The following is a 26,852-nucleotide window of genomic DNA, read 5'->3' on the forward strand; positions in this document are numbered from 1 at the left end:
AGCATGACGTGCTCTAAAATGTCTTGACTTTGGACTTGATAAAACACAGTGGACCAACACCAGCAGATGACATGGCTCCCCAAATCATAAGTGACTGTGGAAACTTCACACTGGACCTCAAGCAACTTGGATTCTGCACCTCTCCACTCTTCCTCAAGACTCTGGGACCTTGATTTCCAAATGAAATGCAAAATTTATTTTCATCTGAAAAGAGGACTTTGGACCACTGAGCAACAGTCCAGCCCATTTTCTCGCTTCTGACATTGTCTCTGGTTCAGGAGTAGCTTGACACAAGGAATGTTGTGCCAGTTGTAGCCCATGTCCTGAATACATCTTGTCATTGGTAGCTCTTGAAGCACTGACTCCAGCCGCAGTCCACTCCTTGAGAATCTCCCCCAAATTCTGGAATGGGCTGTGCTTCACAATCCTCTCAAGGCTGCAGTTATCCCTGTTGCTTGTGCACCTTTTTCTGACACATTTTTTCTTTCCACTCAACTTTCCTTTGATATGCTTGAATACAGCACTCTGTGAACAGCCAGCTTCTTTAGCAACGGCCTTGTGTGGCTTCCCCTCCTTGTGGACGGAGGGTGTCAATGACTGTCTTCTGGACAACTGTCAAGTCAGTAGTCTTACCCATGATTGTGTGGCCTACTGAACCAGATTGAGAAACCATTTAAAAGCTCAGGAATGGGACACCAGGAGTCTACAATATTGAACTTTTTCACAATATTCTAAGTTTCTGAGATATTGAATTTTGGGTTTTCATTAGTGATAAGCCATAATCAGCAAAATGAAAAGAAATAAACACTTGAAATATATCACTCTGTGTGTAATGAATCTACTGTATATAATATACTAGCAAAATACCTGCGCTTCGCAGCGGAGAAGAAGTGTGTTAAAGAAGTTGTGAAAAAGAAATGGAAACATTTTTAAAATTCGTTTGCATAAGCACAGTCTTTCACCAGCAATTATTTAATGTTAGCTCAGACCAGGCACTTAAAAGTTTCTCTCGCACTTTCGCTGAGTTTGTGCCAAACATTATTCTGTCCTTGACCATCTCATCTTCATTTGCATAAGCACAGTCCATCACCAACAATTTTAACTCCGTTAGAAAGTGATCAAAAGTCTCGTTTATACCCTGCGTCTTCTCATTAAACTTGTATCTCACGAATATCGTACTCGTCTTAGGCATGACTAATGCCAGCAACAGCATGTCTATAAGCCTAATTTAAAGTTAAGCTTTACACCCTGCTTTCCTATTCGTTTGTATAAGCACAGTCCTACACCAGCAAGTTTAACTCCGTTACAGCAATTTTAACTCTGTTAGAAAGTGATCCAAAGTCTCTTTTATACCCTGCGTCTTCTCATTAAACTTGTATCTCGTGAATATTTTATTCGTCGTAGCCATGACAAACGCCAGCGGCAGCCTGTCTATGAACTTAATTTAAACTTAAGGTTTACACCGTGCTTTTGTTTCCGCAGTAGCTGCACTTATAAATATGCGTGTATGCGTCACTCGCTTCATATTCTTTTGCTGTCTTCTCAATTGTGTAATGTGTTTTTTGTTCAGCACTCTTTGGATCTCTAGCTTGTTCTCTGCGTACTGCGTTCACAGTCAGTTCACGTGAGCCGCTCGGAGTACATGCATCGAAGGTTCTCAGCTGTGCTTGTGCTATCTCGTGCGATCTTGCGATGTCCACGGCTTTATTTAATGTTAGCTAAAACATGACACTTAAAAGTTTCTCTCGCACTTTCGCTGAGTTTGTGCCAAACACTAGTCCATCCATGACTATCTCATCTTCGTTTGCATAAGCACAGTCCTTCACCCGCGAATATTTAGCGGCAGTGTGTCTATTGGATAGCTGCTGACGGACGGCCTTATATGGGCAGGCACTCAGTTACGTGGGAGGCGTGATGATGCGGGACACAACTCCGCCTCACACGGTGACCGAGCTGCAGGCTATGGCCGTATATATGTACATAAGTAGGTTCCAGTTATGACTGTTACGCATAGAATTTTGAAATGAAACCTACCTAACTTTTGTAAGTAAGCTGTAAGGAATGAGCCTGCCAAATTTCAGCCTTCTACCTACACAGGAAGTTGGAGAAATAGTGATGAGTCAGTGAGTGAGTGAGTGAGTGAGTGAGTGAGTGAGTGAGGGCTTTGCCTTTCATTAGTATAGATGAGTTTAATTTATTGAATTGAATTACTGAAATAAATTAACTTTTTGATGATATTCAAATTTGTTGAGATGCACCTGTAAATCAATGACTGGTAGTTCTTGCTTATTTACTGTTTGATGATGGAACAGATCGATATTTATTTGCAGCTCTACCCTGCCCTTGTTGATATGTCTCAGTAGCTTTATGGCCTCTTCATAGATATCCAGTGAAATGTTGTGTTTTACATGTGTGCCTCTTACAGAGCTTTTCTGGATGATGAGATTGAGCAGTCAAACCGATTCTTTCAAAGCCTCCCACGTCTTCTGAAACTGTTTCTTGCTCTGTACAACACTATGGCATCCAAGTCAGAGATGCTCTGCTATTTTGTTATCATCCTAAATCACATGGTTTCAGCCTCTATCCTCACTCTACCACTGCCAATACTAATCTTCCTTTGGGCCATGCTTTCAGTGCCACGGCCTAGTAAGCGCTTCTGGATGACTGCCATCATTTACACTGAGGTGAATGTGTCCAGTTTTTTCTATTAGTTTGCTGAGCTAGGATAAGAGTGGGTATCTCAATGATATATTTTTGTTTTCTCAGGCTACGGTAGTTGCAAAATATTTCTTCCAATTTGGTTTCTTTCCCTGGACAAGCTCTTACTACCGAGGGATCAATGCAGAGAGGCCATTTGCTTTTTCAAATATTGTAGGTGTGGAAAGGAAGGACAGCTATGTCATTTGTGATCTCCTGCAGTTGCTGGCACTCTTCTTCCATCGCTCTATCCTGAAGGTAAGATCCCGGGCTTCTGTGACTTGAGCAGGACAAGACTTCACCTGTCCTACACCCATCTTGTCATATCATCTCGTAAGTAACATAAGAAGCATCAGAATGGGAACATCTAAAGTCTCAAAACAATTAAACATCTTTCTATCATCTTTAGGTAACAACGATCCATAGCAACCTAAAAAAGGCACGTATGGGATGAGTGTGGTGCTGGCTAATAGTGTTTTTATTTTCATTTCCAGTGCCATGGTCTCTGGGACAATAAAGAGCTTGAAGTACCTGATTTCTTCAAAAGGTTTAAGAAAGAGAAAAGAAAAAAGCAAAGTGCCTCAAGAAGTTCACCAGGATTCTCCTTTAAGTCCAATGGTGAAGGTAAATATTTGCAGTCTTTGCTCTATGACCAGATCGTGCTATATGGACTTAAAGCCTCTGTTCAACCATCTCTTGTTTTTACATTTGTTCAGAAGCTGTTGATGGTTCAGAAACAAAGCACAAAAAGAAGCGTCGCCGGGTGGGAAAACCTGCAAAATCCTGGAGGGAGAAAATGAAGGAAAAATGTACCTTTGCACTCCAGGAAGCCAAAGCCAAGACCATTGATTTGTAAGGAATGAAGAGTTTTAAGATTATATGAATGACTCTAGAAAGTGAGAAGGAGTGTAAGGAAGTAGGGAAGAAGGTGTACGGGCAGAGTAAGAGTTTAACTGAGAATGGGGATGAAGCAGACATGGAAGTGCAACTAAGAGTAAGGAATATCCAGCTGGGAGGCCAAAAGTGAGGAGGAGATGGAGTGTGTGATGACCTGTAAGAAGGTATAACTGGGAGTGATGAGAGATTAATGAAAGTAACTGAGGCCTCAGAGGAGCATGTTATGGGTAACTAACAGGAATAAAGAGGCATGAGGAAGAAAACATGCATGACCTATGAGGGCAGGTAATTAAAGGTAAGGAGGAACACCTCGGATGAAATAGCCAGTTGTAAAAAGTTGTGTCAGAAAGCAATCTGGTATGTGCAGAACTAAACAGACTGTAAGGACATAGATGATTAGTCAATCTTTTCCATTGTGGTTGCTATGAATTCCTCTGAATGTTCTGATCCATAGAACCACTCCAACAGAAAGACACCCATGGTGGGATGCCTGTTCATTGTAGGCCCCACTCATACTCACACAATGCCAATCTAGAATCTCCAGTAAACTAACAGGCTAATTTTTGGCATGCAGAAGGAAAACTATCATATTTGGAGAAACCTCAATCCCCCTTCCCACACACGGACAAGATACTGATTCTAAACAGAGATTGTCAGAGATTTGATTTAGGTACATATGGAGTTATAAGACAGCCCCTGTAACCAATTTGCCACCTTGCTGAGAATTGATGAATCAGTCAGTCTTCATTGTATATAGTGTAGTAGATACTGAGAAAGAAGTAAAAAATAATTCCGAAATTGGTGTGTGTGTCCCGCGGTGGGTTGGCACCCTGCCCAGGACTGGTTCCTGCCTTGTGCCCTGTGTTGGCTGAGATTGGCTCCAGCAGACCCCCGTGACCCTGTGTTCGGATTCAGCGGGTTAGAAGATGGATGGATGGATGGATGGATGGATGACTGAGCAGTTGTCAAAACTTGAGAAAATGTAGACAAGTTCAGAGATGTACAGTACATGCAGTTAAAAAAGATAACCAATTATAATTCATTTTTAGATTTAACTAGGGGGCGCTGCACCCTGCTTGCTTCGCTCGCCAACCCCCTGTCTGCACTATGCGCTAGCCTCTTTGCGGTTCTGTCGCTTGTGTATGGGGATGCGGTTGTACAATTTAAACAGACTTTTATTTTCCTGGGAATTGTTTCATATGCATAATAGAACTATTTTACATTACAGCGAGTAATTAGCCATATTAAAAAGAGTAAAACGTAATCATTTGAAAGTAAATTATGTTTCATGCTGCATTACAGTTATTCGTTGCGTAATATGATTTTGTTCTGTTTGGCTTTGAAATTAACACGCAAATACTTTTTAAACTTACACTTTTAATGCAAAACCTCATAAAAAACAATTTTTTAAATTACATTTTCGTCAATATCGCATTGAATTTTGATTCTGTTTTTGGACTTTCATCGTGACAATGCAACATATTACTGCCCGTGATTGAGTTTCGCTTCTTCACTCTGTTAAATAAAAAGACTTTTTTGAATGTTTGGCTCTGACATTTGTTAATTGTTGTTGCAAAAGCTATTCTAACGAGAAACTGTTAACGTTTTAATATGAATGGCATATCAAGATCTCCTTTGCTGTGTAATGTTATCCGCGGAAGAAGTACTACATTACCTTTCTTGGATACATATTTCTTTATACAGTAATTCTGGCAGTGGAAGACCGTACAGTGTTAACAGTTGTGCTTATTCTTTGGGATATTGTAAGTTGATGTTTTCATCTTCCGCATGATCACCACCAACTGTTTCAGCAGAGTCTATTGACCCGCATTTAACCAATTTGCCATGCAAACCGATCGTCATTTTTCGCATTAATTTGTTTGACTTCATCGTGTTCTCGGTGCTAGGATTGCCCGTGTACTCATTTTTTCTGTTGATAACCCTTTGTGATGAAATTCTTCAATAAGATTTGGACATAACACGTCTCTCTATTATAACAAAAAAATCCTGCAATGAGATGAGACTTTTTGGAAGATTTTTTCAAGACCATCGAGTTGAGACCTTAGCCATGAGATTTTTTCAAGTCACCCCTTCCTCTCAAACATTTTCAACCGCACACACGCTACTTTCACCTCTCATTTGTGTGAGTGTTTTTGACAGACACAGGTTCTGCTCTCTCAGCTCTTAAATATTTTTACATTTTCCTCAAGTTGTTTAAGGGAATAAAATAAAATGAGATTGTTAATGGAAGTAAGGAACAATAAAAATCATAATCAAGATTCACAAGGTCTGGGAAAATATCCAGCTGTTTGAAGAAACACACAAAACCTAAATGCATGTTGTTATAAGAAAGAGTCAAAGACATCAAAAAGATTTGGGGCAGCCACCCGTATATTGTTTTTCCCAGCTGCAAAAGTTTGATTAAAGGTAGCACGATGTGCATAGAACAGAGTCCAGAACAGAACTGATTGCATGGAGACAAGATGGAGGTTTTACCTGATCAAACAGGAAATTATGTCATCGACACTGGAACCGGAAGTGATGTCTTCGTGACCAGAAGGGACCTCCTCCTGACCGGAAGTGACATCATCGTCAGCACTGGAACAGGAAGCGACATTTTCTTAGCCGGAAGTGATGTCATTGTCGGCGCCGGAACCAAGTAGGATTTCCCCAGAAGGGTCTGAAAGAGACTGAGAGAGACAGTAAGCACACTCCGCCACCACCTGGTCTGGCGTATATTCACTATTTTGTAGGCCCTTTAGTTGTTTTCCATTCGCACGTGTGGGACAATGTGCATCTAGTAAAAATAAGGTAGAGTATGTAGAAGTTAAAAGTTGTAGAAGTGTTTAAAGGAAAGCCATGAGGAGTACAACATAGAGACACAACCAAACAGCAAAGGGATGTAAGCAAACATAAAAAAGGTGCTTAAGGAGTTTTCAGTTTAGAGTTAATATTAGGAATAATTCTGCATGTAACTGACTAAGGAAACATTACCAAGATCGATGAGGTCAATGAGTGCAAGTGTTGATGTTAAGGGGAGACAACTCGGTATGAAGAGTAGGGGAGGAAGAAGCCAACTGTGAGAGGGTGTGCCCAGAAATCACAAGTATCAGTGAGCAGTGGGATATTACAAAGTAACAATTTGCAAAAGTGTCTATGAAACGTCTGCGGTGGCTTGGCACCCTGCCCAGGATTGGTTCCTGCCTTGTGCCCTGTGTTGGCTGGGATTGGCTCCAGCAGACCCCCTTAACCCTGTGTTCGGATTCAGCGGGTTAGAGAATGGATGGATGGATGGGTGTCTATGAAAAGTCAGGGGAAGTATAGGATTTGAGGATTAAAGGAATAATATGTAGGAGCAAGTAACACTTTTAAAAGAAAATAAGAGAGCTGGAGGAAGAGTGTGATGGAGAACAAATCTATAGGCTGGTGTACCCAATGGTATGAAAGACTATTAAGATACAGCCAAAATATGAGGGTTAAATAGAAAGCAACATAACAAGTGATTATGGAAAAAAATGATGGAAGGGACACAAACGAAAAGAAGGATTGTGAGGAAGAATATGTCTGTTATAAAAGAATAAGAAGGAATATCTGGAAGTAGTAGCTGTAGTAGTATTGTCACATCTGTAGTATGAGAGAATGAGGAAGTAGTCCTCTGTAATCACAGGGCAGCAACTATTGTCAGGAAGCAATCATTTTGGAACAGGAACTGAAAGTGTGATGGGGATTGTAATAAAGTCACCACATGTACATGGAAATATACAAAAATGAGGTGAATGAATAACCATAAGGATGGATGTGAGAGTATAAGGGAGTTCCATCAAGTGAGGAGGAGGAGAAGGAGGAGGAGGAAAGTATGCACAGCCAGCTGTCTGGTGTGTCTTCTCTAAGTGCAGATGTCTACAGCTGTACCTGCCTGTGCGACAGTTCTTTTACGACATCATTCACCCGGAGTACAGCCCAGTGTGTGATGTTTACGCCATCATGTTTCTGGTTGAGGTGGTGAACTTCATTGTGATCATTTTTGGATACTGGGCATTTGGGGTGAGTATGGCCAGCTTGTTTGTTTATTGTGCTGTCTCTGCCTATGCAATGACTGATGGTGTGTGTGGTTTGTGTCTCCAGAAGCACAGTGCTGCAGCTGATATCACGGAGTCACTGTCAGAGGACCAGGTGCCCGAGGCCTTTCTTATCATGCTGCTAATTCAGTTTGGCACCATGGTGGTAGATCGTGCCCTCTACTTACGTAAGACCCTTCTAGGCAAGTGTGTGTTCCAAGTGCTTCAGGTGTTTGGCATTCACTTCTGGATGTTCTTCATTCTGCCCGGGGTCACTGAAAGGTACAACATCCTCTGCACTTTAATGCTGTTCCTTATCACCTTCCAAAAGCCTCACATCAGGTAACTTTCTGTTGATCATCCTGAGCAGGCGCTTCAATGCCAACCACGTTGCCCAGCTTTGGTACTTTGTGAAGTGTGTCTATTTTGGCCTGTCTGCCTATCAGATCAAGTGCGGCTACCCCAACCGAGTCCTGGGCAATTTCCTGACTAAGAGCTACAACTACCTGAATCTGTTTCTCTTCCAAGGGTAAGGTCCTGATCTGGAATGGTGAGAGGAGGGAACATGGGAGGAAAGTAATGTGGTGTGACCAGTAGGGGACGTAGCAGCATCCCAAACCCCCAAACACAACTACACTACACAACAGTCCTGGGTTTAAACAAAAGATATATTTTTTATTTTACAGTAACCCCAAAGCATTTCTATAAGAGAGCAATACACAATCTTCATATCTCCTTCCACTAATGCAGATCTTTTTCTCTCCTTCCACACCTCTCACGTAGTCTCAACTACTCTCCCCCTGACTCCGACTCCCCGTATAGGAGGCTCAGCTTCTTTTATGCCAGACGTGGGTTTACTTCTGGTGCCAACACATTGCATCCAGGAAATGCTTCCAAGTCAGGTGGAAGTTCTTTAAAGTGGGAACGATCAGTTCCTGCAGCTCCCCCTGGTGGCACCATAGACTACAACAGGACTGTCTCAAGGGCTGTGTCATGGGACTGCAATTCCCAGTCTGCTCTGCGGGTATCCATGCAGGCACCACAGCCCAGGAAGACTCCCACCTATTGTATTTGGAGAGCAGATAGTCCATGCAATTAATCTCTCCTTGTCCTTCCATTAAACTGGCATCCTGCACGGGTAAGAAACCTTGAGCCGTCCCAGCTGGAATGCCAACCAATACCGAGTGTCCATGACAAGGGAGAGGCAAAGTAAGAGAAAGCAAGAAAAGCAGATGTCAAGAGTAAGATGAAGGGAGAAGAAAATGAAACAAGGAGTATGAAAGGATGATAAAACGAGTAAGAAAAAACAAAATGGGCACAACTGAAGTGGCAGATGATGAAAGTAAAGGAAATCAGGCCATGTGGTGGTTCAGTGCAGGACTCTGAAGACCCCTTCCATAGTGCAGGTCTGCAGGAGAGATGTGTAAAGAGAGCAGATGAGCGATGGAGAAGAGCTAGAAAAAGTGTTGAGGCTGAGGGAAACACAAATTAACGCTGATTTGTCCATTAAGTCAGGGACTAGTCAAATACAAACAGACATATAAAACCACTTTAGAACTAGTAGGAACTTTACAACTTTGGAAGGTTGTTCTTTACGCATACAGATACATGGAATAAATGATCAAGTAGTATGGTGGAGAGTAGGACCTTGAAATTTCAATGTTATTTTAGAGGATCTTGGTGAGTAAGGAGGCAGGCAAGCTTGTAGGGCTGAATGGCCTGTTCTTGTCACAGTTGTTCTAATTCTAATATTCTAACAAGGCTGGTGGTCAAAACAGGAAACTGCATGGAAAACTTGAGAAGTGAGACATAATGAAGAACAACTTGCAGTTTCCTTCTTGGCCATGGAACAGTGGTCCAACCCTTTGTCCTTGGACAGATATTTGTAAGGTATCAACCAGTCCTACCCACAAGTGCTTTGTGTACCCTAGAATATGCCATGTGGGGTTTCAGAGCCTTTTGTTAATTGTAGAACCACAGCCAGATTTTGGAAAAGAGGTCAGACAAGTCGGACACAGTTGGAGTCCTGGAGACCTTGGTCAACAAGCTGTCTCCTCCTACTAGCCATTCTACAGAGCCGGCCAATCTGATGAATGGACCCCTTTACCCCATGGTTCCAGTGCTCTGTTATTTGAGTTGACTTTTTCATATTATGACTTTTGAATTTATTAGTTAAAACAATGTTTCTGTCCTCTGATGATTTATCTTGTCTCCCTTTGTTTGGCTTTTGACTTACCACTCTGATCTTTGAACAGAATTGTGGCCATGTGTCCTAGAGCTTCGTTTATTTAATTACAGTCTACACCGCACTTGAATTCAGATCATTCTGTGTGTGACAAGAGATGCCGTTATCCCAACACCTAACCCGACACAGACAGACGCAGGAGGCTACACTTACACAAACACAAATGTTTTTATTTTTCTTCACCACATGGAAAACGCCTTCCCCATTTCCCATGGGCACAATAGCACACAATACAAATAACTCCTCTACTTCTCTCTTTTCTCCTCCACTTCTCCTCAGCAAGCTTCGTCCACCTTCCACCCGACTCTGGCTCACTGAGTAGTGTCTGCTGGCCCCTTCTATAAGTCACCCGGAAGTGCTTCAGGTGCTTGTTACCCCACTTCTGGGTGTGGCAGAAGAACTGCCCACACGGACTCAGGAACAGCTGCAGCAACCCCTGGCAGCACCCCCAGATCCCAAAGGGGCTGTAGATAACTCCATCTCCCATGAAGCCCTGCGGGAGTCTGAGACACCACTGCAACCCATGGGGGCTACCATCTAACGTCCCGGGGGAGATACTGTGCTGCCCATGCTTCCTCCCCCAGTCCTCTCAGTGGCCATCTATGACATGTGCCATCTTCAGATTCCATTTTTTTTTTCAAAACAGCCAGTCAAAAATGTATATGGATGGCTCAGAAAAATGTATTATATGTATAATAATCAATCCTAACACTTATGATGAATAGCATTAAGATAACAAAAATCAAAAACGGTTGGTTGATGAAGTTATCATAACACATGGTGCAAAAATGTTAAAAAGTACCAAATCTCTATATATAAAATGTTAAGGGTTATTTATCTGTTAGGCAAACATCTCACAAACTACTGTGTCTTGAACCTTGACCTTGGTCTTAATTGATAGCTGCCTACAACAATGTTTATTGCATGTTCTTAGGTCTACTGCTGAACTTTGTCCATCACTGTCCTCTGCACACTTTTGGCCACAACTGAACCAACCCCTGACTTTTGATTACTTTCTTGCCTGCAGGTTTCGTCTTGTCCCATTTCTCACGGAGCTAAGGGCAGTCATGGACTGGGTTTGGACAGACACTACCCTCAGTCTGTCCAGTTGGATCTGTGTTGAGGATATCTATGCCAACATTTTCATCCTCAAGTGCTGGAGAGAGTCAGAGAAGGTTAGTGAAGTGAATTTTGCATTGTAATTTTGATTTAGCAGTCATCTTAGTGGTTCTTCATTTAGTTCTGAGATTGATTTTTACTTTTGACATGCTGATAAAGGGCAATACTATAGTTCACCTACAGAGTCCTTTGGCTTGGACACTGTCTGTGTGGAGGTTGCAGGTTCTCTGAATTTTATTGTGGACTAGCAAAATACCCTACGCTTCGCAGCGGAGAAGTAGTGTGTCTGAGACATCACACACTGCATGCACGGGTTTACCTTTCCCAGTCCTACAAAGTCAGTTCACGTGAGCCGCTCAGAGTGCATGCATCGAAGGTTCTCAGCTGTGCTTGTGCTATCTTGTGCGATCTCACGATGTCCACGGCTTTATTTAATGTTAGCTCAGACCCGGCACATAAAAGTTTCTCTCACGCTTTTGCTGAGTTCATGCCAAACACTATTCTATCCCTGACCATCTCATCTTAGTTTGCATAAGCACAGTCCTTCACCAGCAATTTTAACTCCATTACAAAGTGATGAAAAGTCTCGTTTACACCCTGCATCCTCTCATTAAACTTGTATCTCGCGAATATCGTATTTGTCGTAGGCATGACAAACGCCAGAGGCAGCCTGTCTTTGAATTTAATTTAAACTTAAGGTTCACACCGTGCATTGTTTCCACAGTAGCTGCACTTATGAATATGCCTGTATGCGTCACTCGCTTCATATTCTTTTGCTGCCTTCTCAATTGTAAGCACTGTCCTTCACCCGCGAATATTTTGCGGCAACGTGTCTATTGGATAGCTGCTGATAGAAGGCCTTATATGGGCAGGCACAACTCCGCCTCACACGGCGACTGAACTGCAGGCTATAGTCGTTTATATGGACGAAAATAGGTTCCAGTTATGACTGTTACGCGTAGAATTTCGAAATGAAATCTACCTAACCTTTGTAAGTAAGCTGTAGGCAATGAGCCTGCCAAATTTCAGCCTTCTACCTACACAGGAAGTTGGAGAATTAGTTATGAGTGAGTGAGTCAGTGAGTCGGTCAGTCAGTCAGTCAGTCAGTGAGGGCTTTGCCTTATATTAGTATAGATTTTTCATTGGGTAAAATAAATGTAATGTAAATAATTACTGTGGCACGCGGCTGGAGGTGGTACCCAGCCGGGATGCCCAGGAGGACCGGAGGACGGCTTGCACCTAATAGACCTTGTGGCGTCGACCGCCCTGGTTGCTTTGGGGGCCATGGGTTCAGAGCTTTGAAGCTCAACCCTGTAGGGGCCCGTGGTCACCGCCAGGGGGCACTCCAATGCCTGGAGAGCCCAGGACCTCAGCACTTCCGCCACACTGGGGCGTGTCGGTGGAAGATTGCCAGAGCACACCTGGAGCACATCTGGGGGGACATAAAAGGGGCCGCCTCCCTTCATTCAGGGCTGGAGTCGGGTGGAAGAGGAAGAGGTCTGGATAGAGTGAGAAGGAGGCAGTCTGAAGGAAAGGCATTGTGGACAGAGGCCTGGACTGTTGGGGTGATTGGTGCTGCAGCACTGGGTTTGTGCACTACTTATTGTGTAAATAAATGTGTGTTGGACTTGAAATGATGTCTATCTGTCTGTGTCTGGGCTGCTCCCCACATTACATTTTAGGTTAATTGTCCTACTGAGAGTGAGGGCGTCTATAAATGAATGCGCCTTAAAAGAGACTGGTGCCAAAATCTGTTTTTGGTTCCTGCCTCAAGCAGATGATCTGATTGTAGGTTCCAGTCATCCTGTCCTGAGCAGCCCTGAATTGAATCAGGTTTGTTTCATAACGGATCGACCCCTGGAAAATGATCTGTGTAGATTTAAGATTTTTGCACACCTCAACTTTTCTGTGATTTTGCAATTTAACAGAGGTATCCCCAGCCATCAGGCCAGAAGAAGAAAAAGGTGGTGAAGTATGGGATGGGTGGTCTGATCACATTCACTTTGATCTGCATTGTCTGGTTTCCGCTTCTCTTCATGTCACTGGTCAAGTCTGTAGCTGGAGTGACCAATCAGCCACTGGATGTTTCTGTTCAGCTTAGCATTAGTGGCTATGAGGTGGGATTTTTCTATTGTTACTGGTACTTGACTTGGTTCCTTGATGGGCTCTTGAAAATGTCTCTGAAGAAAGTTAACTGATCACTCTGTTCCCCTGTAGCCATTGTTCACGATGAGTGCCCAGCAGCACAACTTGGTTCCACTTTCCCACTCGGCATACTTCAGAATGACCAACCTATATGCACTTCACCCAGTGAGTTGTACAGGCTTTTTGAGATTTTCACGCCTCTTCTATCTAAACAGTTCTAAAGTTCTCCAAATCCCTGATCCAGTCTACCTTAGTATCTTCTGTAGAGACTTTGGTTGGTTTCCCATTTGCCCTCTTCTACCCTAATCCCTTCCATCCTAAGTTATTCCAGATCACTTGTGATTCCTTTCTGCCCATTTTATAGGTAAACCACTATGTCTTTCTCCTCCCCATGCATCTCTCTTAATTGGAATTTTGAGGTTGTCCACTCCACCCTGCTTTGTTCTCTCATTCTCTCTCCTATCCCTTCTAACAACTTGCCTTCCATGTCCTTTTTATCCTTTCCTAGCCACATTTTCTCCACAATTATTTCTGAAGGCTCCTGCTCCTGATTTTTATCACCACTTGTGTATCTCCTGCCCATGGTCACTGGTGGCATTCATATCATTTTACCACCCCTGCCCCATAACACTCCAGAGAATTCCTGTTAATCCCTCCAGGATAACGTTCTGGTGAACACTGCTCTGCCCAAGCTTTGCTAATTTCTCTCATTCTTTACTACTACAGTCTCCCAATAATGAGGATGTTCTCTAACACTTCCCAGGTCCATACCTGTCCTTCAGCTTTCTATCTATACTGTCCACTCCACAGTTTTATACCCATATCTTTTCCTAGTGTTTCTTCCTGTTGTCTTTTAATAGGCGGCCATGCAGTTCATAGTAAAGTACATGCCAGAGGACATCGTCATCGCTAAAATCAAAAGTGATGCAAGTTTGCTGTGGAGTATCAGCCCCGCGAGCCGTAAGGTGATGATTGAGGAGCTCACTGCTTCTCCACACCTCTATATCACATTGTCCTGGACACTTCTCAGGTAACATTTAGGCAAGATTTGTGACTTTACAAAGTGACGTTGTTCACAAGCTCTGTAATGGGTTGATGATATCATAAGCAGCCATCATACTCAACACAGAGATCATGTTAGACTTCAAATCAGCAGTTTGCTGGATTTCATTGTCTCTGAGAGTGAGCAAACTGGGTTGACTGACAACATGACTCCCTCACAACTTTTCGTCATGGTTCCAACTTTCCTACTACATCGCAGAAGTATTTAAATTTTACCTCATTTTGGAAGCCGATCATCGTGAACTTCCATAGTTGAACTAAAAACTCAACAAGTGCTTCCTCTGTGTATTGCGCTCTGCAGAAATCTCAGCCAATCTTTCTTTCTTTTCTTGAACATTGAGACATCTGCTGCCATTAAAATTTGACGAGCCTCCCCTCTGTCTACGCAGTCAAAACCTCTCACTTTCTTTTCTTGCAGGCACTCATGTTTTTCACTGACTGTCAGCAGTACTATATATGCAGTCACTTCAGATTGAGTGCTTTATGGTTGTGTGATAGAATGGGGGTACCAGCGAGCCCCAAACACAAACACACCAAGACAGTCCCGAGTTCAAATAATTGGGTGTTTTATTATAAAATACCATGTATAAACAATGTCCTTCAATCATCTCTCATCTGTCCAACACATTTCCCTCCTCCAGTTGGGTGCTGCCATTCTTCCTCCCAGCTACGACTCACCTGTACAAGGTAGAGTGGTCCCTTTTATTGAGGACCTGGGAGTACTTCAAGTACCAGGGCTGTTGTCTGTTGGAAGTACTTCTGGGTCACATGGAAGTCCCACATACCAGGGATTACATCTCCCTGCAACACCCTCTTGTGGCACCCATGGACCTCAGCAGGGCTGTGCTGCCAGATGACAACCCTTGGCATTCCCTACTAGTTAGGGTTAGGGTTGGACATCAATGGACGGTGATGTTGAGGGCTTCTGCCATCTACAGAATGGGGGAATAAACCTCCACCCCCCACCGAGACAGTCCTTCCTTGTCATCTTCTATCCTGACCAGGGAAGGTGTTATGCACATGTCTGGCCGGGATGCCTGTCCATTTGTTTGGGGCTTCCCGCCTGGGTAAGGAACCATCTTCTTCTCTGCCTGGGATGTCTGTCCATCCACTATGGAAGCCTTGTCTGGGTGCAACTTCTTTCCCTCTCTTGGCTGGGATGCCTTTCTGTCCACTTGGGGCCTCCCGTCTGAGTAAGGGATCCTTCCGACTCCTTGCCAGGATGCCTGCTCATCCTGTGTGCGACTTATAGTTGTCAAGGCTTGCATCCAAGTGCCCATCTCTACAACTGGCAAACAAGCTTACTCTTGATGTAAAGAATCACAAGGCACTATAATGGAGTCATTGGTGACATCACACTACATGACTAGCGTTCACAGGCTTGGGCAGTGACTGGCCACATCTCACTGTGAATTCTGCAGGGTTGTATAAATAAATATTGTGCCAGAAAATCTCTGTAAAAGAAGTGTAGTGCAATGCTAGATTTATTCATCTCGATGGCTTTCTTGGTGCTTTTCAGGAATGCTTCACTCGTTCCCAATGCTGAATCCTCTGGGAAGCACACAGTGAAGTATGAAGATGAGAAGCTGAGGAGTGAAATGATTGAAATGCTGAATGGGACAAGGAAGGAGCCAGTGTAAGTGGAGTATCTTCTAACAGTACCAAGCGCTGCAGTGAGACCTCTCACCCCTTTACCTTTGCTCTTATAGGGTGCTTAAGTCTCTTCTCCCCAAGTACTTGAGGGCCTCCTCAAGCCCTGAAGCAAAACTTGCCCAGCGGCTCATTGTGGGTGAGTGGACATTGATGTGTCTCTCCTCTTTCTGCATGCCACCTTGACCTTTGCTGACAAAGCCAGGTTTGTGCCCTTATTTCAGAGCACTCAAATGGGCCTGAGGACATTGAAAACCTCACCTTCTTCAGGCACATAGCCATAAAGCTACAGCAGGCCAATGAAAGCAGATCTTCTGAAGCACTCCCAGAATGGTGGGCAGTCCATGAATGCAGCCAGTCGAGTAAGGATGTTGAAATGGGTTACAGAAAAATTGAGTTGGTCATCTTCAATGACAAGGTCAGCCCTTCCAGTCTGGGCTTTCTGGCTGGATATGGGTAAGTATTCCCTCCCTGAGGTCTTCCTCAGGTATATGCTCATTGGTCATTCTTCATTCTTCCTTTATCCTAATGTCAGGATCGTCGGACTGTACATGTCTGTGGTGCTGGTCATAGGCAAGTTTGTGCGGGAGTTCTTTAACGGCATTTCCCGGTCCATCATGTTTGAGGAGCTGCCCTGTGTTGATCGTGTTCTTAAACTGTGTACAGACATCTTTGTTGTGCGAGAGACGGGTGAACTGGAGTTGGAGGAGCAGCTTTTTGCCAAGCTCATTTTCTTGTACCGTTCTCCAGAGACGATGATCAAAATGACCCGTGAGAAAGCAGACTAAGTGATTGTTAAACCTGGGGACCTACTTTGCTCTTTCCTCAGTGGTCTTGTATTCTGCTCAGAGCTTCCTTCTCAAAAGACGTCTTGATCGCTCACAACCTCTCTAGAACTTCTTCCACTTGGACATACAGAAGCCAAAGAGGAATGACCTCCTGTTTGTTGGGTGGTTAAGTCAGTCTGCCAGTCCTCTCTAATTCATTTAAATTGCTCAGAAGAACTGGGAAGTCCATCAATCACAAGGCAGTCTACCAAACTTCCTGATGTCTTTGAGTTGAGATGCTTCTGGGCATGCAGAGGTCTTTTGTCCTTTATGTACCTTTAATAGTAGAGACTCTATGTAAGTGAGCAGACAGCTTGTTATCATCCAGCAGAGACCGGATCTGTATGGCCAAGGTCAGAACACAAAAGGTCCCACCTCTTTTGATTCCACATTTTAATTTGAGTCTCTCTGCCAACCTTTATATGCATGAATGGAAAAGTGGTTTGTCATAATTAAACTGCCTCTGCGAGTCTGCGTCTCATGTCTTACTTATGATAGAGCCTGAGGCTTGCTGGGAGGACAGGTGTAAGGAAAATGGAAAACTGAGAAAAAGAGCGTATGAGGAAAAACTGGGGAGGGCAAAGGGGATGTGAGGCAGAAGCAAGAGCTGGTGAGGAAATGTGAAGAAGACGCAGTGCGAGGTGAAATCAACTTTTGAGATGTTCAGAGGATGGGGAACTGTAAGGGTGAGCTGTTGTTAGGGAAGGAGGAGAGAGCAAATGAGAAGAAGAGCAGGAAGTGGACGCATGGCGGGATCTTCCATCAGAGTGAATGGGGCTTCACTCACAAAGGAGCCTTTTTAATATGTGAGAAAAAATAAACAATTGTTATGACTGGGAGTCGCAAAGGACGTAATGCCCACTAGAGAGAGAGGGACACTCTGGTTAAATACAAAAAGTAAATAAAATAAAAGATTTATTATAACAAACCTGCGGTGGGCTGGTGCCTTGCCTGGGGTTTGTTTCCTGCCTTGCGCCCTGTGTTGGCTGGGATTGGCTCCAGCAGACCCCCGTGACCCTGTAGTTAGGATATAGCTGGTTGGATAATGGATGGATTATAACAAACATGTTCTGTAAGTACATGAAGCTCAGTGGAGCACACAAGGCCAAAAGGAGTTGCTAACAAAGGTAATCCAAAGCGAACAAGTCTCAATATATAAATCCAAATCAGAAAAAGTTAGGACAGTATGGAAAATTCAAATTTAAAAAAAGGCAGCGATTCTTAAATTTACTTTGACTTCATGGCAGACAGTACTAACTAAGGAATTTCAAGTTTTGGCTGGTCAGCTTCATTTCATTTGTTAATATACAGCCATTCCTGCATTTCAGGCCTGCAACAAATTTGAAAAAAAATTGGGACAGAGGTAAATTAGAGCAAGCAATGAGGTAAAAAAAAAAATTAATGATTGTAATCATGATTTGGAACAAAAGCAGTATGCACGAAAGGCTAAGTCTTTGTGGAGTAAAGATCTCCAGTTTGTCAAAAAATGCATTAGAAATTTATTGAAATGCTTAAAAACGATGTTCCTCAAAGAAAGACTGGAAGGGATTTGTGTATTTCTCCCTCTGCAGTGCATAATATCATGAAATGATTCAGGGAATCTGGAGGAATTTCAGTGCATAAAGGGAAACGGCGCACTTTAAGCTGAACACCCGTGACCTTTGATCCCTCAGACGGATCAAGAAGCGTCACTCATCGATAGCTCATATAAGCACATGGGATTACAAGGGATGAGTTTGGCAGGCACTACAATACAGAGTTACATTCACAAATGCCACTTAAAACTTTACTGTGCTAAAAAGAAGCCTTGTGGTAACCATGTCCAGAAGTGGCGTTGACTTGTCTGGGCTCGGAAGCATCACACTGTGGAAACATGTATTGTGTTCTGATGAATCAGTATTCCAGATCTTTCTTGGAAGAAATTGACAGCATGCCCTTCACACTAAAGACAAAAACTGACCATCCAGACTGTTATCAGCAACAAGTCCCAAAGCCAGGGTCTGTCATGGTATGGTGTTGTGTCAGTGCCCTTGGTAAAGGGCATTTATTTATACTTTATTTATATTTTTAATGTATACTTCTGTAATGGCAGCATTAATGTAGAAAAACACATTGAGATTTAAGAGCACCATGCGCTGCTTTCAAGATGACATCTTTTCCAGGGACATCCATACATTTGTCAGCAAGACAATGCAAAACCGCATTCTGCACAGCAGGGGTGGGCAAAGTCAGTCCTGGAGGGCTGCAGTGGCTGTAGGTTGTCGTTCCAACCCATTGGCATAATTAGAAACCAATCCTTGCCAATAATTTAATTTCATGGCCTATTAATGCTTTAACTCAGGTCATTCATATACAGTGGTGTGAAAAACTATTTGCCCCCTTCCTGATTTCTTATTCTTTTGCATGTTTGTCACACAAAATGTTTCTGATCATCAGACACATTTAACCATTAGTCAAATATAACACAAGTAAACACAAAATGCAGTTTTTAAATGATGGTTTTTATTATTTAGGGAGAAAAAAATCCAAACCTACATGGTCCTGTGTGAAAAAGTAATTGCCCCCTGAACCTAATAACTGGTTGGGCCACCCTTAGCAGCAATAACTGCAATCAAACGTTTGCGATAACTTGCAATGAGTCTTTTACAACGCTCTGGAGGAATTTTGGTTTTATATGAGGATTTTCTAGCATGAACCGCCTTTTTAAGGTCATGCCATAGCATCTCAATTGGATTCAGGTCAGGACTTTGACTAGGCCACTCCAAAGTCTTCATTTTGTTTTTCTTCAGCCATTCAGAGGTGGATTTGCTGGTGTGTTTTGGGTCATTGTCCTGTTGCAGCACCCAAGATCGCTTCAGATTGAGTTGACGAACAGATGGCCGGACATTCTCCTTCAGGATTTTTGGTAGACAGTAGAATTCATGGTTCCATCTATCACAGCAAGCCTTCCAGGTCCTGAAGCAGCAAAACAACCCCAGACCTTCACACTACCACCACCATATTTTACTGTTGGTATGATGTTCTTTTCTGAAATGCTGTGTTCCTTTTACGCCAGATGTAACGGGACATTTGCCTTCCAAAAAGTTCAACTTTTGTCTCATCAGTCCACAAGGTATTTTCCCAAAAGTCCTGGCAATCATTGAGATGTTTCTTAGCAAAATTAAGACGAGCCATAATGTTCTTTTTGCTTAACAGTGGTTTGCGTCTTGGAAATCTGCCATGCAGGCCGTTTTTGCCCAGTCTCTTTCTTATGGTGGAGTCATGAACACTGACCTTAATTGAGGCAAGTGAGGCCTGCAGTTCTTTAGACGTTATCCTGGGGTCTTTTGTGACCTCTCAGATGAGTTGTCTCTGCGCTCTTGGGGTAATTTTGGTCGGCCAGCCACTTCTGGGAAGGTTCACCACTGTTCCATGTTTTTGCCATTTGTGGATAATGGCTCTCACTGTGGTTCGCTGGAGTCCCAAAGCTTTAGAAATGGCTTTATAACCTTTACCAGACTGATAGATCTCAATTACTTCTGTTCTCATTTGTTCCTGAATTTCTTTGGATCTTGGCATGATGTCTAGCTTTTGAGGTGCTTTTGGTCTACTTCTCTGTGTCAGGCAGCTCCTATTTAAGTGATTTCTTGATTGAAACAGGTGTGGCAGTAATCAGGCCTGGGGGTGGCTACGGAAATTGAACTCAGGTGTGATACACCACAGTTAGGTTATTTTTGAACAAGGGGAAATTACTTTTTCACACAGGGCCATGTAGGTTTGGATTTTTTTTCTCCCTAAATAATAAAAACCATCATTTAAAAACTTGTGTTTACTTGTGTTATATTTGACTAATGGTTAAAACACCACCACACGTTTATTTACAGTTGCCACTATTTACAAGTCCAATAAGTGCCACACAAACCCCAAGACTTCCCCAAATTCCAGGCCTCTCACACACTCTGCCTTTTCCTTCTTCGGGCCGCCTTCACTCTCTCTTCTCCTGCTTCGTTCTCTCCTCACCCGACTCCAGCCATTCAATGAAGGAAGGCGGCTCCTTTTATAGCACCCGGATGTGCTCCAGGTGCTTCCCAGCAATCTCCCACCGACATGCCCAAGTGTGGCAGAAGCGCCGGCTTTATCCCCGGAAGCACTCCAGGTGTCCCTGCTCCTCTTTCCCCCAGCACTTCCTGGTATGGCAGAAGTGCTGAGGTCCAGGGCTCCAAAGGTATGGGGGGTCCTCATAGCAACCAGGGTGGCTGCACCAAACATGGTCGGAGATGAGCGCATCATGCCCTCTTCTGGTCCACTAAGGGGTCGTCGCACCAGATATCCCTGACACTAAGGATATCATCCTAATAATTTAAAGTCTAAAATGGATGAGTAATTTTCAGGCCTTCACTTTTCTCTCTTCACTTTCCTTCCAAGCATTCCATTAAACCAAACAGTGCATGATAAACACACACTGGTGTAAATGGAAACAAGCGAAATGAAGAAATGCTGATCTCTTTTGTCATTTGCATCTTACTGCTATTGAAGAACAATTCAAAACCAAGAATGCAGGTGTTTAATACTAAAAGAAGTAATAAGGGTTCAAAATATTAACAAACGAGACCATTAAAATGAAGCGGAAGTGTCACTTGAGCAATAAGTATTTCTTATTTAGCAATTGGGTTGGAACAAAAACCTGCAGCCACGGTGACCCTCCAGGAATGACTTTGCCCACCCCTGTGATAAAGGCATGGCAGCAGAAGAAGAGGGTACGGGTACTGGACTGGCCTGACTGCAGTCCTCACCTGTCCTCCATAGGGAATGTGTGGAGAATTTTGAAGCGAAAAACGCGACAATGACGATCCCTGTACTGTTGCACACCTTAAGACGTGTTTGCAGGAAAAACGGGACAAAATAACACCTGAAACGCTTCATTGCTTGGTGTTCTCAGTGCCAAAATGTCTTTAATGTGTTGTGAGAGGGAATGGTGACATTACAAGCAGTGAATGCTTTACCATCCTAACTTTTTTTTGGAATGTGTTGCAGGCCTGAAATTCAGGCATGGCTGTATATTAACAAGATGAAATTAGCAATGAACAAGCACTTTAAACAAGCCATAAATACTGCAGTGGAAAAGAATAAGAACAACCTTAGAGAGAGATACTCAGATTAGGAAAGGGCTAATGGGGCCACTTCTAGCAGCAATGTGTAGTCTGATTCTATGGTATCCCATAACACCGACTTACACGTGAGCAACAATGTCGAGGACAACGAGACTACTGCAGGAAGTAAGATAAACCAAATAACATCTGAATTGACAGTCCTTTTTTAGTGAGTGCAAATATGCAACCCAAAATGCTCAGGAGGCAATACGCGCACTCTCTTCTGGATTCTGCATTAGTCAGTTTCTTCACTTCCTGCGGACTAGCTATAGCATTTTTCACTTGATCACTTCAAGACATGCACAGACTTATGGCAAACGATGTATGTTGCATTATTCCCGTTTTGTGCCAAGCATTAGGAGCTAAAAAGGAGAAGGGCTTCAAATTATATGTTTCAAGCTAACATCCACAATTACGAAGGTAAGATCCAGATGTATTAAAATCTTGTGTCTACTATGAAGTTAGATGGGACAAATATGTGATTACATTTACTACACTTAAAAAAAACAGAATTTCAATAATCAGTCATTAAACTTTATTCAGGGACAGGTGAATATGTAAGCTTAATACAAAATAACATGAGTCTGCTGGACAGCTTACCTTGTGAAAAAACAGATGTTTCTGTCTGAGCCAGCAAAACGGTGAATGCCAAACTGCTGCTTCATTGTAAGGGTCTTGATTTGTTTCCTCAGCTGGAGGTTCTCCGCTCTGAGAGACACATTTTCATCGCACGCTAGGTCAACAGCTGCTGGATCTGAAAGTTAGTTATGGTGTTCGAGGATTTTATCTTCCTCCTCCTCACTCGGTGTGTCATCCTCTCTCAGTCACTTCCTCCTCTCTAAAATCCCCAGTCTTGAAAGTGGAACAAAGAAATTGCTCTAATTAAACCATGCAAGAATTGCTCCCTTCTTCAACAGTCGTCGCCCTGTCTCGGACCCTGGCTATCGAAAATTCTCTTTTTTTTTTTAAAATGCTGGCTACAAACTCGGGTATGGGGACTAATAGTAAAGCTCTCCCTCCGGATAGTAACAATCCATTTAGATTGGATTTCCACATCAGAAGGAAACGTATGAAAACTAAGTACCTTGTTTGTACTTACTGGAAGCTCAACATAAAGGTACACGACAATGTTCAGCTGTAGGGCTATCTGTAAACTGAAATTTGAAATTCTTTTTCTCAAACATTCTCAACACTAAACAAAAATCACAACTGCAGTGTGGACAACGGAAGTGACTGAGCCGGTCAAGATTTCACCGGAAGTACGTCAGCACTACAGTGTGCATGTAGCCGATTACACATCATCTTTGTGCCACAGTGGCCTTTTAAAAATGTTTAATGGATGTTTGTTAACTGTTATCAGAAGAAATTTGGCTTCCCACAGATGTGACATTGCACTCATAAATGAGTTAATTACATTCATTGAAATCCACAAATGAACAAATAGGGAGGTGAAGTTGATCCGATGTAAAGTGTGGGAGGTTTTTTTTCTGATGATTTATTATTAAAATGGGTGAATGTTTGTAATGTTGCGAGTACGTGCATATGCCTAGCGAGGTGAGGTGAGGAGGCCTTTTGAGGTTCGACACCCAAGGGCCCTTGTGTTATGATTCTAGCAGCACAAGCTAGCAAAACGTCTAATGCTTTCAAAAATAGGTCTCATCTTAGAGGGACCTGACCCTAGGAAACTGGAAGGCTTCGGCCTACAAAATCCTAAACCAGGAAAACTGAAAAAGAGAGCGATATCTCAAAATATTTCAAGAATTTTTTTTTAAAAAATGAACACATATGCCTTTACAAGAAGGAGAACCGTAAAACTCCGGTTCGAAGAGACAAGTCCCAAAAAGGATCTTTATAAATGAAAATATTTATTGACAACAAAAAGAAATAGCAAATGACTAAAATAAAGTAGTTACCTAAAAGGCAATTCAGAGTGAAGAAGTCTCAACATGAAATCCAGAAGATAAACCCAATTAACAAAAGCAGAAGATCAAAAACAGAGGAAAGAAAACAAAAAATAAGAAATAGCAATACTCACACAACCGTCCTCCAAAGCAAATTCAGTGGACTGCAAGGAACTTGTGATGGGCGATTCGTGAACAATTTGTTCTTTCTGTGTGACTCTTTTTGGTGAATCATATAAATCGATTTATGAGCACAAATAGCAGAGCTCAACGGGACTAGTGCATGTGTGTCCTACATGACGTCGTCATTGCTTTTGTTTCACTGCTGCTGCCCACTGCTGATATATAAAGTGTACGAGAATCAATGATAAAGAATTGCGGTACCTCCTCAGTAACCCCATATAATTGGATAACAAACAAATAAAAAAAATCAAGTAAATAATTGTATAAAGATCTTTTCAGACATGAATTCAGGCCAGAACTGGCAAAGATGGTGGGGCTTCCGGTTTTCAGTCTTTCTGGCAGGAAGAGGCGGGTCCAGGTGGATGGGCACCAGAAGTGCCATCAGAGATGTTCTAGACGTCAATCACCCAGTCTGCAGAGGGTGGAAGAGAGAAAGGCGTTAAGACACAGCGCCAACCCCTGTAGCAGAGGTATATTTACAGTCACTAGAGCCCTTCAGCTGTCCCCTATGTACACGCACGGGAATAAAGTTAATGTGCAAGAACCACCTGACTCATGAGTCTCGACACACTTGATTTGTGAATGGGTCGCTATCTGAGAATCAGTATAATTCTCGTTCATTTGATATTCATAATTAACTAGCCATGCCCCACGGCTCCGCCCGCATAGTAGTGAAACAGGACAGTGAAGAGGGCCCTGCCCGGCTCCGTACTGCTGACGTCACGCTTCCCCCACCACTCGGCCCACAGCCTCTGTCTCGGCTTAGCGCGAATGTATCGCTACTGCAAGCGATCTGTGATTCATAGCGTAATAGGAGAAGTCGCAAAATCAACTGGAATGTTCAAGCAAATTATAGAAAAAAACCCAAACTAAATCCGTTAAGTAGTTCTCTCTTTCGCTAGCTAAGTGGATGTAAGATACACCCCATGGCCCTGCACCCCTCCCCTTGGCCCGCTGCGCCTCTCTCGGATTCGTGAGAATAAATCGGTACAGCAGGTGAACTATGATTCTTAGCGCAATGAGAGAAGTCGCAAAATCAACTGGAATGTTCAAGCAAATTATAGAAAAAAAACCCGATCTAAATCCATTAAGTAGTTCTCTTGTGAAAAGTGGAACAGACAAACAGATGTTGGATTTTATATAGAGAGAGATTAATCTAGTTTATAGATGATGAATTACAGTAAATTTAAATTAACAAGCAATAATATCCATTATATTTATATACACCATTTTCATACATATATATGTTATAATAAGTTTGTTATAATATTAAGGTTAATGTCACCGTCTCTGTAAAACACTTTTATGAATTCACTCACATGAGCAGGCTAAGTCTGGCACACAGGGGCAAGTCTGCCTGCATTTAGAAAACCATTACTTTAGCCGTCTGAAGAATGAAGGACAACTGCGAGTGTAGGCATTGTGCTGTTATTGTATTTTTGGAGGTGGGGTTGAGTCCTTTACTGTCCTTGTTTGGAGACCAGAGAGGACCAGCACAGTATAAAAAGGCTTGGACACGGCTAAACCCTTTGAAGCTGATGGCCAGATGATGTTATCTTCATCCGTCCCGAAAATCCTTTCAGCGCAGCAACGGAAAATGGCAGACTGTATGCATCAAGATCTGACCTTGTGTATTGTCTGCTATAGCTTCCTCCGTTTTGTAAAGCCTTGTAAAGCGTCATTAAAGAAAGCTAAGTATATATCTCTGATGTGATTTGTAACCGCCGTAATCACTATGGGAGGGATAGCGCCTTTTAATATTATAGCTCTATATTTTTCGGTTACTTAACTCTTTCAGGGCTGATGTCGACTTTTCTCAAATTTCAGGAGTAGAGGACGGTAATCAGCTGTAAACGGCAACAACACTCACCCTTACATTTTGTTCGACTCTCTTTGCTAGAAGGAAAGTTAAGTAACTTTGTTGATTTAACCTCGATTCTCTACACGTGCGTGAGTAGCGAAGAGCAAACAACCTCTAAAATGGCACCGACATCTGGCAGAGACCAAAGTGAATGTACAAAGCAAAATACTCCATGGACCTTTTACGTAATTTTGTTGAATAGAACTCTGACTTGTCGGACTCTGAGTGTGATGCAAGTGATCTGGAGATGGATATCAAAAACAAAAGTGAGCTACCAGCTTCCTCTGTTCGGTCCCCAGCTGATCGTGCTGCTGAACCTTTTCATGTAGCTGATGCTCCTACAGAAGTGTATAATATAATGACAAGAGCTACAAACCAGATTACGTCATAATGCAACCCCCATCACCACCTGCCTGCTGTGCGAAGACAGCCAGGCAGCTGGCCCACCATGAATTCCTGCTGACCATTGAGGTGCCCCCTGCGCAGTCACTGCTGCCAGAGATGAACATACGCCAACAGCAGGCACAGCACATAGCAACAGATGTTTTACGTTGACTTATGTGTGAAACCATTGCTATTTGTGCTTTTCAGAAAACTGAGTTTTTTGGAAAAAATATTTAGCCCTCAAAGAGTTAAAATGACGCAATTTAAAAGAACTTATTCCAATTAGGGAGCTTTTGCTTCTAAAGGAAACAATATATATGACACCAATGTCTGAACTATTAAATTATATATTTGTGATGAGATCAGAGGGGCACACCGTTAAACTACGGTATAAGTGATCTCTAAAAATGAATCAAATGAACCAAAAGAATGAATTCCCTTAAATGCATAGTTTGAAATAATGGATTCAGTAAATTAAAACAAAACACCCATCACGACAGGGAGCTCACTTTCCCAGTCTGCTTTTAAAGGCTTGGTGGGGTGAGTGGTCCCTTGGTGGTGAGGTAAGGATAGCCCTACCTGTTTGGAGTCACCCACAAAATACAAGGAACATAGCAGAACACAGTCACACACATAAGAACTAAATGATGAATAAATGTTCAATAATTCACAAACAATAAAAATAATCATACA

The 26,852-nt window shown here is 42.8% G+C and overlaps 1 protein-coding gene across 1 annotated transcript in view; it reads left to right on the plus strand.

The window, feature by feature from the left end:
• si:dkey-11f4.7 (piezo-type mechanosensitive ion channel component 2) overlaps window positions 1-17,172 on the plus strand; it is an 83,631-nt gene extending 66,459 nt beyond the window's left edge. The window contains 15 exon segments of the mRNA XM_039735930.1: window positions 2,426-2,684; window positions 2,767-2,955; window positions 3,192-3,321; window positions 3,414-3,549; window positions 7,491-7,638; window positions 7,720-7,934; window positions 8,023-8,181; window positions 10,925-11,072; window positions 12,946-13,134; window positions 13,235-13,327; window positions 14,023-14,192; window positions 15,744-15,911; window positions 15,913-16,013; window positions 16,099-16,330; window positions 16,410-17,172. Coding sequence (XP_039591864.1) covers window positions 2,426-2,684; window positions 2,767-2,955; window positions 3,192-3,321; window positions 3,414-3,549; window positions 7,491-7,638; window positions 7,720-7,934; window positions 8,023-8,181; window positions 10,925-11,072; window positions 12,946-13,134; window positions 13,235-13,327; window positions 14,023-14,192; window positions 15,744-15,911; window positions 15,913-16,013; window positions 16,099-16,330; window positions 16,410-16,662 — 2,590 coding nt within the window. The 3' untranslated portion in view covers window positions 16,663-17,172.
• The last annotated feature ends 9,680 nt before the right edge of the window (window positions 17,173-26,852 follow it).

This window comes from Polypterus senegalus, chromosome 14 (assembly GCF_016835505.1).
Source record: "Polypterus senegalus isolate Bchr_013 chromosome 14, ASM1683550v1, whole genome shotgun sequence".
NCBI classification, from domain to species: Eukaryota; Metazoa; Chordata; class Cladistia; order Polypteriformes; family Polypteridae; genus Polypterus; species Polypterus senegalus.